Here is a 14,666-nt window from a genome sequence, read left to right on the forward strand (position 1 = left end):
GATTTTTTAAAATTTATTAGTTTATCTCAGAATGCTGTACAAAGGACTCATAAAAATAACATTCACGCTTTTGTCTTAGAAAGTCTCCAGAGGAACAATTTCTTTCTGTTGTATCCACCACGAAATAAAAGAGCAAAAACAAAACAAACCCTAAACCAGGAACGAAAAGCAGGAGAGGGGAGGAATCACCCCACACCACCGCAAATGACAACCTTAAAATAATGACATCTGCACACAATTTTAAAAATAAGCGTCATTCACGGACCACAGTAAATCAGCACAAAAGGCTATTTTGCTACAACTGAGGAACAACCTGGAAAGGGGATTCAAATGAGATTCAAGGTTTTTTGGGGGGGTTGTTTGCAGTTTAAACCTGTGCAAATTAAAGAGCTTAAAAGCAACACCTACATCCTGGCCTGGAAGCATCTGCCCTGATCCACCAAACACAGCAGCCAGCATGTGGTAAACAGAGTTGCCTGCTTCAGCCATTTCTTTCTGCCACTCCAGAACTGCAATATGCACTTCAGTGAAGGAAGTCTTGGCTTCCAGCTGTTTGTCTTGGCAGCCGTTGGAATGTAGATGGGATGGCAGTAGGGCCTAGGGATCTCTCGGAATGGCAGCTCTTCTCCAGGCTAGAGTGATCAGTTCCCCCGGAGAAAAGGCACACTTGGGAGGGTGGGTTCTATGGCACTGTGCCCCATGGACGTTCCTGTCCTCCCCATCTCCACCCCCAAATCTCCAGGTTTCCCAAACTGGATCTGGCAACCCTGTCCTTTGCCGGTGGTCGGGGGGCCGGGCAACCCTGAACAGTAGCCTCCTTTGATAAATGGGCATATTGTCCACAGCTCAGGGGTAATCCCTGCAATGAATGCATGGAAACCAGCGCCTTACTGATAAACTCATGTGCTGTCACTATCTTTGGGTGATTCAGGTGCGTAGCCGTGCTGGTCCGAAGTAGAAGAACAAAATTTGAGTCCAATGGTACCCCAGACCTCCAGGATTTTCCCAGTTTGGAGCTGGCAACCCTAGTCCCTGTAGGCTTGGATGCTGAATAGAACACACCACACCTGAGCTCAAGGGCGGAGAGAGGGGTTGTTTTCCTTTTCCAAAGCTCTGGCCAGAAGACTGCACAGAAGTCATTAAATTCATTCTGAGCTCCATCTCGGCTTTGGGTGTCCTGCAAAATCCCACCCTTGCCAATGTCTCTGCACTGAAGAAGAGCTGGATTTTTTTTACACCTGCTTTTCAGTCCCTGAAGGAGTCCCAAAGTGGCTTACAGTCCCCTCCCCTTCCTCTCGCCACAACAGACACCCTGTGATGCAGGTGGAGCTGAGAGAGCTCTGACAGAACTGCTCTGTGAAAGCAGTTCTAACAGGACTGTGACAGGCACAAGCTGGCTGCATGTGGAGGAGCGGGGAATCCAACCCGCCTCGCCAGATCAGAAGCGGCCGCTCTTAAGCACGGCAACAAGCTGGCTCTCCAAATGTATAGGTCCAATAATTCTGTTACCCGACTTAAAAACATGAAATACTGAGAGAAACAAAAATATACATGTATTTATTGCAACAAATAGATGAAAACAGATATCGGCCTTTGGTCACAGACAATCATCATTAGTAACTTCAATATATCTTTTGGCCATATGCTTTCCATTTTATCCTGCCTAAGAATTAATAATTTGCTCTTTTTTCCTTTTCTCCCTCAGAAAAACATCTTGGTAAATTTATAAGAAATGATTGCTGCATTGCTCTGTCAGGAGCTGTTCTGTAGTCATTTGTTTGACTACTGAGGAAGGTCAAAGGGCCAAAACGCATCCAGTCAGGGTCACTAATGATAGATTCGGGTGGGCAACTGTGTTGCTCTGAAGCAACAGAACAACAAAGAGCAACAAAGTTTAATTCTGGGTAGAATCTTTCCTGTGCATATTTCTTCAGGTCAATCATGGCCATGATCGGTTATCACTGTGTGATTTGATCCTTACTTGTAGCTATCCCCAGGGACAATATCTGTTTTTAAAATAACAGATGCATATATTTTTCCACCTCTCTCAGTATTTAATGTTTTCAGTTTGATTTACAAAATGATTGGGCCTATCCATTTAGATCTCCTTAATCTTTAGGTTCTGAATTCAATTCAGTTTGGGTTAAAGCCTCCCCACCCCTTTCATTTTTGTACTTTTTCTAAGGCCAGTCCACCTTCCCTTAGTCACGCTGGGAAAATGGAGGCACAGTCGGGTGTCACTTCCAAGCCAACTTTTTGGGGAGGGGGAAGGAGGATTCAGGGCTCAGATACTGCACCAGGGTGGACACTGACAGGAGAGGTAGCCAAAGGTGGAGGCCAACAAATGAAATTAAAATATAGCTAAATATGCCCATATACAAAATATCATACTTTAATTATACATTCAAAAGTATTAAAATGTCATATGCTAACGGTTCTGCATATGAATACCTAATATCAAGACAAATGTTCAAATATAAAAATACAGGCTAAAAGGTACAATTTATTTTCATATCCTTGTACATGGAAATAATTTCAGAAAGTGGTTTTGTAATGACGCTTTAACACCTTTGAATGTAGAAGTATATTTGACATTCTGCATATTAGCACTATGTACTTAGCTATATTTGAATTTCATTTTTTGGTCTCAACCTTTTGAGGTTACCTTTCTTGTGTAGGGTTGCTTCCCACCTCCCTCTTTTGGTTGCGCATATTCACACGGTCACTAAAAAGGATGCTCTCATCATGACCCGAAAGAGGACATTCTGCAGTCTATCACAGAATAATGCTAAAATATATCTCTATATACAAAAGCCCTTTTAAGCTAGTCATCTTTTGATACCCAGTATCCATCCGTGACTATAGACTCTTCCTTCTCAAAAATGTTCATGTTACTTCTGCCAGTTAAATTTTGCTTTGATCCTAAAGCAGCATTTGGTGCTGAAATTGCAGAAATGACGTTTTTCGAGTACGGAGCCTGGTTGAACTTAACCCAGACCTGGGAGACAGCACCAGACTTCTGTCCGCAGTACCTTTGCCACTTTCTTTTTCCAAGAGAAAGATGAACAGAGAAGAGAGGAAACCTAACATGCTGAAATCAAAACGTACACGGCATTGAAGCAGCAAGTCCGTAATCAGCAAATTTCCCCTTCCCCATCAAATAAATTAACAATTTCAGACCAGCCTGCTTCTTTTAAAAACCAGAATTCCTTGGCCTTTTTCACATTCTGTCTCTTGTCACCTTCTCGCTTCCTGAACACGTCTCTCTCCTTCAAAATGCTTTAGGAAGGAATACAAACCCAGCTTTTATGGGTGTTATAATCAAAATCCCAAGTCTCCCCAACCCAGAAGGTTCTTAATGCGGAGGCTCCTGGTTGCTTCTCTTGGGCCAGCTCTTCTGTCTTTGACACTCCGCTTTCTTGTTCAAAACCCAAGTCCTTACGACGAGAACTAAATACAGAGGTGGCTGAACAAGGCCCTGTCAGCTAGGCCTCATCGGTGTCCTTGCAATTTGCAGACGTCACATTTCTCCGTTGTCCTGACGGGAATCCATTCTCCGAAGATCCGTAGATTGTATAGCCCGTTTACCGTACATGTTGCCACCAAATAACTGGTTAGCCCTCCTCTGTATTTTTTTGGAATGCCGTTGAATTGTTATACACACGCAGAAGGGGTACCAAAGCCAGCAACCGCCAAACATTTGCTCTGCATTGTCCCAAATAATTCTGTTTTTAAATTTTGAAAGAGCGGCAACTAAGGGGTTGTTAACAGGGCCAATTTGCACAAAACTGGGAGGAAAAACCTTTGAAATGGACCCCCTGTCTACTGATCTGCTCTGCTGAATCCTCCCTCTTCCCCCAGTCTTGATCAGGCTATACTGCCAAGCCTTTGTCCACGTGGTTACTCTCTACCCGAATGATGAGGTGCTAACTGTGAAAGAAAAACTCATAAATAGACGGCCTTCTGAGATGTATCAAGGGCCAACGTACTGAATAGCATCCTTGCAGACATGCTTTTATCATGCTGCTCTTCTGATAGAGGTGAAAGATCACTTCCTTTCCTTTGTTGAACAGGCTACATATTGCAAAGGGCTACCAGAGCACGCCTTTGCCCGAAAGCAAGAAAACCATTAAAAAAACTATAACTGCATGAGAGAAAAACAGAGCTGATATTGCCACCCACTGCTTTCTGACCCCCCCACCAAATCTACTCAGATTTGAAACTGGAAATGTGTTTCTAGCTTCTTGGCACCAGAATCAAACGTTTCAAGGGGCAGACTACTGGGGTGGCAAGGAAACAGAAGGCGTTGGGGCCGACTCTCTTATTTTGAGTGCTCTGACAAAGGCCTCCTAGAAAAACATGTGAAGCCTCTTTTAATTCTGCTACGAAACTCCTGCCAGAGTTGCAAGCTCTTCACCTTTCTGCGTACTGGTGGTTCTTTTCATGTGTCTCTTACCAGCCTGCATCCTTAAAAACAGGAAAAGAAAACCCTTTATACTTCCAAATGTTATCAGAACTTTATTCAAACAATCTTTCCTGATGTCCAAAGGACAGACGGCAGTCTCTTAAAAATCGCTGGGGGTGGCAAATGTCGTAACGGGCAGGGGTTTTGAGGGAGAGGATGTTTTCTTCTCTCTCTCTCTCCTCCACCCCGTGAAAGTCGTGGAAAGAAGACAAATCGGCCCACAAGGAGCTAAGCAGACATGAATTCTCCTCCTCCTCCTTGGTTCCACTCACCCCTACGTGCTGTTTGGAACTGCTGAAAGGTTTTCTTCCAAATAAGACTGAGCATTGCTTTTAAGGATCCTGCAGAAGCATCAAGGTTCTCTCCCGCTTGCCTGCCAAATAATTCAAGGTCTCTAGAAATGATCAACTAAAGTTTCCAAATCATGGGGGGATCCATCTACCCTCTGTTGCTGATGCACATCTAAAAATTTTTTTGATTAGCCCTTTCAACGAGCGACTCAAATCTTCCCCCCCCGCCGTAAAAAAGTTGTCAGTTAAAGTGCATTTGCTAGAAAAGCTAGACTTCACTTTTCAACGAGCTCCTACCTTTTCTATCTCTGTCCAGCTTTTGGGGCCGGAGGCCCCTTCCTACCCACAGAATAAGCTCCGAGTACCTTCTAAAAATGTCAGCGCTGTCTGCGTCGTTATTCTTCTCGAGAGGAAAAAATAAATCACATTTGAGCTCTCCCTCGGGCCTCTCTGTAAAATCTAACCTCTATCCGGGATCTGAGTGTTGCTGTGGCTGGCCGAGTCTTGTCAGATCTTGCACACGAGGCGCTCACGGGAAAAGAGCTGTCGTGGGACTATATCCCCCCCCCCCCACAGAGGCAGACAAAACTAAGGGAAACGGGGTTCTCCGCTTGATCTCCTGCAGTCCACTCACAAACCCCTCCCCCCCCCCCAAGTTCAGTACTTGTTGATCCCAAAGATCCGGACGCCGTGCAGCTGGGGTAACTTGGGGATCAGGACGCTCATCAAGGAGATGGTGTTGATGATGAAGTGTGTCCGGTCGTATTTTGTGTAGAAGCTGGTCAGGAAATAGCTGCAAAGGCAAAAGGGAGAAGAGGATTGACCCTGCTCTTCTTCCTGAAGGGGGGCCCAAAGGAGCCTACATAGGAACCAGGTCTAGAGTTGTGGTTAAAGGTAAAGGTGTCCCCTGTGCAAGCACCGGGTCATGTCTGACCCTTGGGGTGACACCCTCCAGCGTTTTCACGGCAGACTCAATACGGGGTGGTTTGCCAGTGCCTTCCCCAGTCCTTACCGTTTACCCCCCAGCAAGCTGGGTACTCATTTTACCGACCTCAGAAGGATGGAAGGCTGAGTCGACCTTGAGCCGGCTGCTGGGATTGAACTTCCAGCCTCATGGGCAGAGCTTCAGACTGCATGTCTGCTGCATTACCACTCTGCGCCACAAGAGGCTCTTAGAGTTGTGGTTAGAGCAGCCTTTTTCAACTTTTCTACCACAGAGAACCTCCTGAAACATTCTTCAGGCTTCGAGAAACACCAGAATATGGTGGGGAAGCAGAGCTGTGGACATGCCCACCTGGGGCCCCTCCCATCCCCTCCAGGCCCTCATTGACCAGTTTTGGCGGGGAGGCAGGTTGGCATAACCATATATGGCAGCCTTTCTCAACTTTTTTACCCTTGCAAACATTCTTCAGGCTTCGAGAAACTGTAGAAGTGCAGAATATGGTTGGGAAGCAGAGCTGTCTACATGCCCACTTGGGGATCTGGCAAGTTGGCAGCAGAGGAGAGGACTGCAGTGGCGGGTTTAAACTATACGGAGAATGGTGCCAGCTAAATATCAGGAAAACAAATTCACAGTCCAATGAGTCCAGCAGGGGAATGGGCTGCCTAAAGAGGTGGGGAGCTCCCCCTCACTGGCGGTCTTCAAGCAGCAGCTGGACAGAGACTTCTCATGGAAGTTTTGCATTGAGCTGGGGGCTTGGACTAGTTGGCCTGTTTGGCCCTTTCCAGTTCTGTAACCCTCCCACCCCCACTGCTGCCCTGCCATCTCAGGGCAAACAGGAGCCCTGTGGGCAAAGGGGAGGGACGAGAGAACACCCCTGTACCTTGCAGGGCGTTCTTGTCATACTCACAGCACAATCGGCGTGATAGTCAGGAACTTGCGGGAAGCTGTGAACTGCACGCCATAGTCCATCTGTTCCCAGTGGGTGAGCAGCCGGGCCTTGCCCTGGTCGGGCGTTTCAAACGGCGTTCCCTTGACCGTGTGCAAGAAAATGTACATGCTCTGGAAGGGAAAGACACAAGCGCCTGGTCATCTCTGGGTCTGCTGCTGTGCTTTCTCCCCACCGCTTTGATTGGCGGGCAGTGTGGAAAGGCCAGGGAGACGGAGAATGCTCTCGCCTCTCAAGGGCCAGTCCCTCCTCTTGCAAGGGTTTTTCCTTTGGCAGGCGCTCAGTTGCTACCAGTGGCCTAACCTACAGTCAAAGCCACACCAGCTGCCATGAAAACCAATCATCGGGGTGGCCTACAGGGGGGAGTAGAAATACTGGAAGAAGCAGCCCTTCCGCTCCCTCCTATATTCCTCCCAGATACCTCACATGCTCTGTATTAACCGTCTGACTTTGTTTCCGCCTCGGAGGTCCCTCGCCCAACGTGAAGATAAAGGCGCAAATGTTCTTTTTACAGAAACGCTGGAAGCATTTGTAGGGCCGGCTGGAGCACTCTGAACACTGGAAAAGTGCAATGCCGCCGCTAAAATAGTATTCTGCTACAAGCTTCCGAACGGGACAGGCCTTCGTGGTTTGCATGAAAAATAGGATTTTCTGTCCTAGCATTGTTGAAGAGAGGTTAAGAAAGCACTCTTGGTCATTCCAGGATTGAACACGAGGGGGAGCCGTTGCCACTGCTTGCTGCTCAGCCAGTCCTGCTAGGGACACTCGAAGGAGCTGCCAATCTCATAGAAAAAAATCTTTCTTTGCTATTGTTTATTTTTCCCCAAGCAGAGCCACCGGGAGGGGAGGCTGAGAGAGCTCTGACAGGACTGCTCTGTGAGAACAGCACTATCAGGGCTGTGATGAGCCCAAGGTCATCCAGCTGGCCGCACATGGAGGAGCAGGGAATCAAGCCCAGCTCGCCAGATTAGAAGCCGCCGTTCTTAACCGCTACAACCAAGCTGACTCTTAAAATAATAAGCAGGGGAAAATTAAATCACAGCTCTGTCTCCGCCTCTTAGGAGTGGCGTTCCATCCTAGTCCAACACAAGTGCAGGAAAGTCCAGAAGGAACACCAGTTTGATAACAGCTTTCAAGCTGCTTTTCCCTTTCTGTTCAAGGGCCTTGTGCTTTGAGGATGTTTTGAGGGCCCCAAAGGCCTCACCCTGCCTTCTGCTCCGGAGTTTGGGGCTGTGAGAGTTTTGCCTCTGCAAACTGCCTGGAACCTTACATAGGGAGCTCTGGAACTGGCTTGCTAAGAAACTGTGCTAAAACTAAAAGGGCAGAAGCGTGGCAGGGTGGCAATTGCTGGGTTAACATTGAGACTGACAAACCTGCATTAGGCTTGCTCTCCTGTTCGCTACATCTTGTTTCGAATGTGCTTATAACGTCCACTGAAAGCTTGCTTTTTCCTGTATCTCCCTGCATCGTGCCTCTGATTCAGTTTGCAATTTGCCATTGTCATGCATTATTCAGTAATGGCTTTCGAAATACCCATTTAATTCCCATCAGTTACGTCCTGAAGTCTGTGTTTTCTGGCTGGCCGCTGGGTGCTCCCACCGGGGTGAGAAGCCCAAGATTAACAGCTTGCTTAAGAGCACCGAACCCACACCCATGTTGAGCTGCTCCCGGAACCTCTCGTGCGCGCGTCCTACCATGTTGTGGATGATGTTGGTCAGAGTCCAGACCACGGGGACGCTGAAGAAAGGGATGCTTAGGAGAACGACATGCAAGAGGCCGATGCCCAAGACGTACGAGAGCCAGATGCCACGGCTGTTCATGACCCGGGTGTTGGGGTTCACCTCGCTGTGCGCCGTGCCCACGTTCATCTCTCCGGTGGAACAGCCCTGGACCGGGAGGCAGAGAGCAGGATCCAGGTGAGCAGAAGGCACAGCTTGTCAACGCTGCACTCTCTTTTATGCACACCCCTGTATCCCAAGTTTCCTGCAAACAAATATTTGGTGCAAATGGAATAAACCCGGTCTTGTGCTCTCTTTCTCTTATGCCTCTCCATGGGCACCCTGACATGAAGGAGCAGAGTCTGAGGACGCTGTCTGACCACAAGGACTTGCCGGTGGGAACAACTCAAGGCTACCCTGAGTTTATGAAGGGGCTGTTCCGCACTCTCATGGTTGTTGTTTACGTCCTTGTTGCTTTGGGTAGGTTTACTTTTCGGCATGCGTTTTGCCCCCTCTGGTGGTCAGTTTGATATTGCATGCTTTAATATGCCAGGCGCACAGTGACATAACATTGAATCGACCCCTAGAGGGAGCAAAACGTATGCAGGAAAGGAACCCCGGAAGCCATCATGACACAGAAACAAGGAAATAACAAAATGTGGAAGAGCCCAAGGTTGTTCCTGAGGGTTCAGGTCTAAGCAGCATTGCATGGATTGGCCACTTCCAAATGAATGCAACACAAGCAAGGCCTTTGGGAAGAAGCAGACCATTTTGAATACTGGATTGAATCATAGAGTTGGAAGGGACCTTCAGGGTCATCTGGTCCAACCATCTGCAGAATGCAGGACATGCACAATTACCTGTCCACCCACAGTGACCCCAATTCCGTGCTCAGATGATACCCCTCCTCCCCAAAATAACCCAGAATCCCTGGCCAGTCTGGCCTGGAAGAAATCAATCTCCCATCCCAAAGTGGTGAATGGCATTTCCCTGGGCATGCAAGAAACTGCCAAGTGAGCCAAGCTTAGACACAATTCCTTCCTGCCCACCCACTCACCATCTGCCCATTCACAGAATCAGCATTTCTGTCTGGGGGCTCTCTAGCCTCTGCTTAAAAAACTTCCCAACAAGGAGAACCCGCCACCTCCTGAGGAAGCCTGTTCCGCTGAGGAACCGCTCTAACCATCAGGAACTTCTTCCGGATGTTTCGACGGAAATTATTTTTTGAATTGATTTCAAACCATGGGTTGGATTGGAGCCTTTATGGCAGTGGAGGCGGTCTGAAAAGCACACAGACAGTGCCTGCTGAAATGTCAAAAACAAAAGTGTTGAGCAAGAATGGTTGTGGTCACCGGGTAAGAGTTCGGCTGCCTTGGCACGTCTAACAGATGAAAAGTCAACACACACACACACACACACAGTCTACAGCTCTCTCCCACCCAACCTTGGTGGCCCATTTTGATTGATTCTGCCTCTTCTCCAAAGTACCCTCCAGGCCCGCCAAGCCGGTGGAAGCAAAGTGCGGGGAGGGGAAGCCGGAATGGAGTCACACCCTTCTAACCCTGTTGACTTCCCTGGATTTATACGGGTGTAAACCTGTTGAAGACCTCACTACAAGTCCCTCTGTGGCTCAGGCTATAAAGCTGGCCTCATTCAGGACTGACTAGAAGAAGGGGAAGGAGTCCAGCGATGATTACGGCTCAAAAGGCTTCCTGAAGGGCAAAGGTGTTTTGGTCAGCTGTGCCTGCGCACAACACAAACCCAGCAACCCAGAACACAATCCCGATTTTATTAGGACCAACCAAACGGCACAGGAGAGAGAGAGAGAGAGAGAGAGAGAGAGAGAGAGAGAGAGAGAGAGAGAATAAACAAAAGAAGGAAAGACTGAACAAAACCAACGAATGTAAAGTTTTGTGACATGACAGGACCATCAACAATTTTGGAGGGCCTCCAAAAGAGAGCTGTTCTGCCAGACCCACGGCTGAGGAAGCACTCCCTGCCCCAAAGAACTGCTCTGTCCATAACACCAACCATCCCCCGGAAATTAATTCCCCCCTGGAACGTTTCTAAGGCGTCGGTTTAAAGTTATAATATACTAATATATATGTTGATTTAAAGCTGTTATCCCATGTAACCATGTACACGTGTACTTCTTGTCGTTATCTGCCCTGAGCCAGCAGGGAAGGGTGGGTTATATTTTTTTAAAAGGTTGTTGTTGTTATTGTTAAAATCCTGGCTTAACGAGGCAGCGTCAGCCAGGGCTGGAAAGGCATAGGAGTCCACTGGCACCTTAAAGAGTAACACAATTTGTGGCCGGGGAGGAGCTCTGGTGAGTCACGGCTCACTTCTGGATCCTTTCTACGGCTGCAGACACACGACTCCTCGTGATCTGTGCCAGGACTTTATGTCACAGCGTGCCCCGAAGCTTCTTCCTTTTCCTTTTCCCCTTCTGCTATTGCGACATCCAGGCGGAAGAAGAACTCTGTGGAATGCAGAAGCTTGCCTGCTGTTATGCACCATAAGAAGGGCTGACAAGCTCTGGATCGGGAAATACCTGGAGTCTTGCGGGGTGGAGCCTGAGGATGGCAGGGTTTGGGGGAAGGACCGCAAGCAGGATATAATGCCATGGCGTGCACCTTCCTAAGCAGCCCTTTTCTCCAGGGGAACTGAGCTCTGTGGCCAGGAGCTGAGTTGTAGCCCCAGGAGATCTCCAGCCGCCACCTGGAGGTTGGCAAAGCCAGTCATGAGGTTGAGGCTAATAAAAGATACAATGTAGGATCCTGAGGGTCAGAAAGCCCATCTTGCAGGTCCCTCCTTTTAGCCAGAATAAGGCCGCGGTGCACAGATCAAATCACCATCCAAATCCCCAGTGGCCGCCAGCAGGGAATCGGTGTCTAGGTTGGCCAAGCCCTTGTTGAGAAAATCCTGAAGATTTGAGGATGGAGCCTGGGGAGGATGGAGACTCTGGCGGGGTACAATGCTACAGAGGCCACCCTTAAAAGCAGCCATTTTCTCCAGGGAACCCATCTCTTCAGCTGTAATTCCAGGAGCTCCCCAGTTCCCACCTGGAGGCTGGCATCCCTCTTCCCCGCCCAGGTTCAGAACTTGGTGGCCTTCCACACAAATGACCTGCGTTCTTTTGCTGAGGATCACTGGCTGAGCCCGCATCCTCCCTCATGCCCACCCTGACCGATTTGGCAGTTCTGATTTACTGGCGTGTTCCCCCCACGTCGGATTCTAAACGGTAGACTCCGAATTTGCGCCTGGCGTTCTGCACCTGGGGTTTACTCCCGTCACTGGTCAGGACTCCGATCGTGGCGTTTGTTTTGCATTTTCTCAGGAGAGCGGGCGGTCCCGCCTCCCGTCACCCAGCACTGGCAGCATCTCCCTCCCACCCTGCATCCCATTCCACTTTCGAAAGGTTGGCAGCGAACGAGAGGCAAGCAGAACGGGGCTGGCAGATGTTGCAATTCAAGGCAGCCCCGTCCCGATTGTGCAGTCCGCAGCTGTCTGTCTTCTGCAGCATCCCAGCCAATTCCCGCCATGTCTCCGTCCTTCAAGCTCCCCGTAATTGCAGATCCCAACAGCTGGCCTGTCTGAGGACTGTCATCAGCACAGACGCCGTCCGGGCAGCTATTTTTGGCGCTTCCTGTTCGGAGCGTCACGGAGGGCAAGGCTACAAGGGCCCTCGGCCGTGTCTCCCGAGCAGGCGGTTCAAAAGCAGGACCCATTCCTGGCTGCCCAGAGCAGGGAGGAAAGGCAGGACAAAAGTGCTTGGGACAAATCCTTCCTCCCGCCCCCTTTTACGCGTTTTTATTCTGTGTCAGGGAGTCAGCTTTGCGGTTTGCTCTGCCTCCTATGGGAGCCATTTGTGTCCGCACCTGCCACGCTGTGGCAGAATCCCAAACGTGACCGTGAGATCAAAAAGGGGCCATACAGGCCATCTAGTCCAACCCCCCCGCCCTCCCCTGCTCAATGCAGGCCTAAAGCATCCATGAGAAGTGCCTGTCCAGCCGCTGATTGACGACTGCCAGGACCTCCCCACCTCCCTAGGCAGCCCATCCCACTGCTGAACTACTTTCCCCCTGATCTCTAGCTGGTGTCATTCTACATGTAATTTAAACCAGGGGTAGTCAACCTGTGGTCCTCCAGATGTTCATGGACTACAATTCCCACGAGCCCCTGCCAGCAAACGCTGGCAGGGGCTCGTGGGAATTGTAGTCCATGAACATCTGGAGGACCACAGGTTGACTACCCCTGGTTTAAACCCATCACTGCATGTCCTATCTCCTGCTGCCCAGAGAAATCTTCCCCTGCCCTCCTCTAAGTGACCACCTTTCCAATCCTTCAAGAGAGCCCCCCTGTCCCCTCTCCGCCTCCTCTTCTCTAGGATGAACCTTCCCAAGTCCCTCAGCCTTTCCTCCTAGGGCTTGGACCCATTCTCCTCGCTCTCCTCTGCCCCCTCTCAATCACTAAAAATGAGAGCATTACTCATCCACCGATCCTCTCCTCTTCTTTCCTTGTCCTTTGCCTCCTCTTTAGAAGAGGCTGGGATCCAAAAGGCAATCAGGTCCTCCCGAGCAGTAAGGAAATCCTCAGCTTCGGAGTTCACGGCATGATCTCCATGTACCCATTTACATATGACAAATCCCTATCTGTCCGTGTAGGAGAGCCTTACTCCACCCTTCTGCCAAATAGGTCAAGCCGGTGTGCGTGTTTTTTTTTCCCCTTCCCCCATTCATCCCCACACCCATCCTTTGAAGTAGGTCGGGACGAGACGGGCAAGCCCAAGAAACACTAGCAAGCTGCTTTTTTTGGCACGGGAGCTGAATTGGAACCCAGGTCTCCCCGATGGCAGTCTACAGTGGTTTCTAGAGACGATTTTTGCCCTAACATCAGAACAAGGTATGAGTCCACCGGCACCTTTGAGGCAAAGTTTTATTCAAGGCAGACAGAAAAATGCATGCCCACAAAAGTTCACACCTCGAAGAAAACTTTGTTGGTCTTCAAGGACTCAAAAGTTGTTCTGCTGCTTCAGACCAACACGGCCACCCGCGAGAACCCCAAAAGGCTAGGGATAAAACCAAAGGTAGAAAAATATAAACCATTTATTAATAGAGCTCAAGAATGTTTAAAAAGCCACCGCTGATTCTCCGCTTGGCACACGCAAATCCTCTCAACGTGCACGCCAGTAATTCCAACAAGTTCAGACCTAACGCGTTTGGATCACACTGATTCTCATCCGAGGTCAATATTCAGAGAAACACAGTTGTATGGAACACATTTTTACAATTTTCAACAGGGGGTAAAAATGCCTCTTTAATTAGCTGTGGCCGATTCTGGTCCTGCAAGGGATTCGTATTGGCAGAATCGTCAGCCAGCAAATGTTTCCTGTTCCTCCCCTGGGTACTGGAGGATCCTGCTTTGGGCTTCTCTGCAAGAAAGTCCAAAGCGAGATTCATGGCTACTCACCTGAATCGTAAACAGGCCTCATGGGTACAATTTGACAGACGCTGCCCGAGCTCCATAAGCCAGGCTAGCCTGATTTTGTCGGATCCCAAAGCTAAGCAGGGTCAGCTCTGGATATTATTTGGATGGGAGACCTCTGAGGGACGCCAGCAGCATGACAAGGAGGCTGGCAAGGGCCAATCACCTCTGAACGTCTCTTGGCTTGAAAACCTGACCGGGTTCTGACAACCCGTAGCCAGAAGCCGCAGCCCACGGCCTAACTGGCCAATCCGCTGCTCTCGTTTCCTTGCCTCCAATCCAGGACGCTCTTTTCGGTGTGGAGCTGCCACCCGCCTGCTCAAACGCCCAGAAAAGCCGCCCCAAGCCAAAAACGGCCCCTCAGCTCCAAGTGCCCGAGAAAAAACCCAGCAAGCCCATCCCAACGTCTGCAAATGAAGCTTCACGGCAAGGCCCCCAAACCCCTCGCTGCCCCATCTAAGCCTCCTGCTCCAGAGAGAGCTGCAGGTCCGAGTTGCAGTGCTTGCTCCCTCCAAAGAATTGTGGCTCTCACCGTGGCAAAGGCCGCTCAAAGCCCACGGGGGGTGGGGGGGGGAGCGCCTGCCACGGGCAATCCGTCCACCAGCCCTGCAGTCTGTTGACACGAGTGAATGATCTGCCAAGAATCCCAAACTGACCCACCCGCTCTGGGTCACTCAGCTGCTTCTAAACAGGACAAGCTTGTTTATTTACATCCTCCAATTCCCAGGCCGGCCTTCCTGGAAGCTGCAGGGCACAGGCCAACGGTTCCACCACAACAAAACCAGGGAGGTAAACTGCAAAACGACAGTATAGCAAA

At 49.5% G+C, this 14,666-nt stretch overlaps 1 protein-coding gene across 2 annotated transcripts in view; it reads right to left on the bottom strand.

The window, feature by feature from the left end:
- The window catches only part of ORMDL3 (ORMDL sphingolipid biosynthesis regulator 3), a 25,419-nt gene continuing 10,753 nt past the window's right edge, over positions 1 to 14,666 (bottom strand). Inside the window, exons 2-4 of one of the 2 annotated variants that reach the window (XM_077312937.1) lie at positions 8,339 to 8,627; positions 6,606 to 6,757; positions 1 to 5,548 (exon numbers count right to left, since the gene is read on the bottom strand). In XM_077312937.1, coding sequence (XP_077169052.1) covers positions 5,413 to 5,548; positions 6,606 to 6,757; positions 8,339 to 8,512 — 462 coding nt within the window. In that variant the 5' untranslated portion in view covers positions 8,513 to 8,627 and the 3' untranslated portion in view covers positions 1 to 5,412. The remainder of the gene's footprint in view (positions 5,549 to 6,605; positions 6,758 to 8,338; positions 8,628 to 14,666) is intronic. The other variant, XM_077312936.1, reaches the window with a different exon arrangement.

Source organism: Paroedura picta, chromosome 16, assembly GCF_049243985.1.
Source record: "Paroedura picta isolate Pp20150507F chromosome 16, Ppicta_v3.0, whole genome shotgun sequence".
Lineage (NCBI taxonomy): Eukaryota > Metazoa > Chordata > Lepidosauria > Squamata > Gekkonidae > Paroedura > Paroedura picta.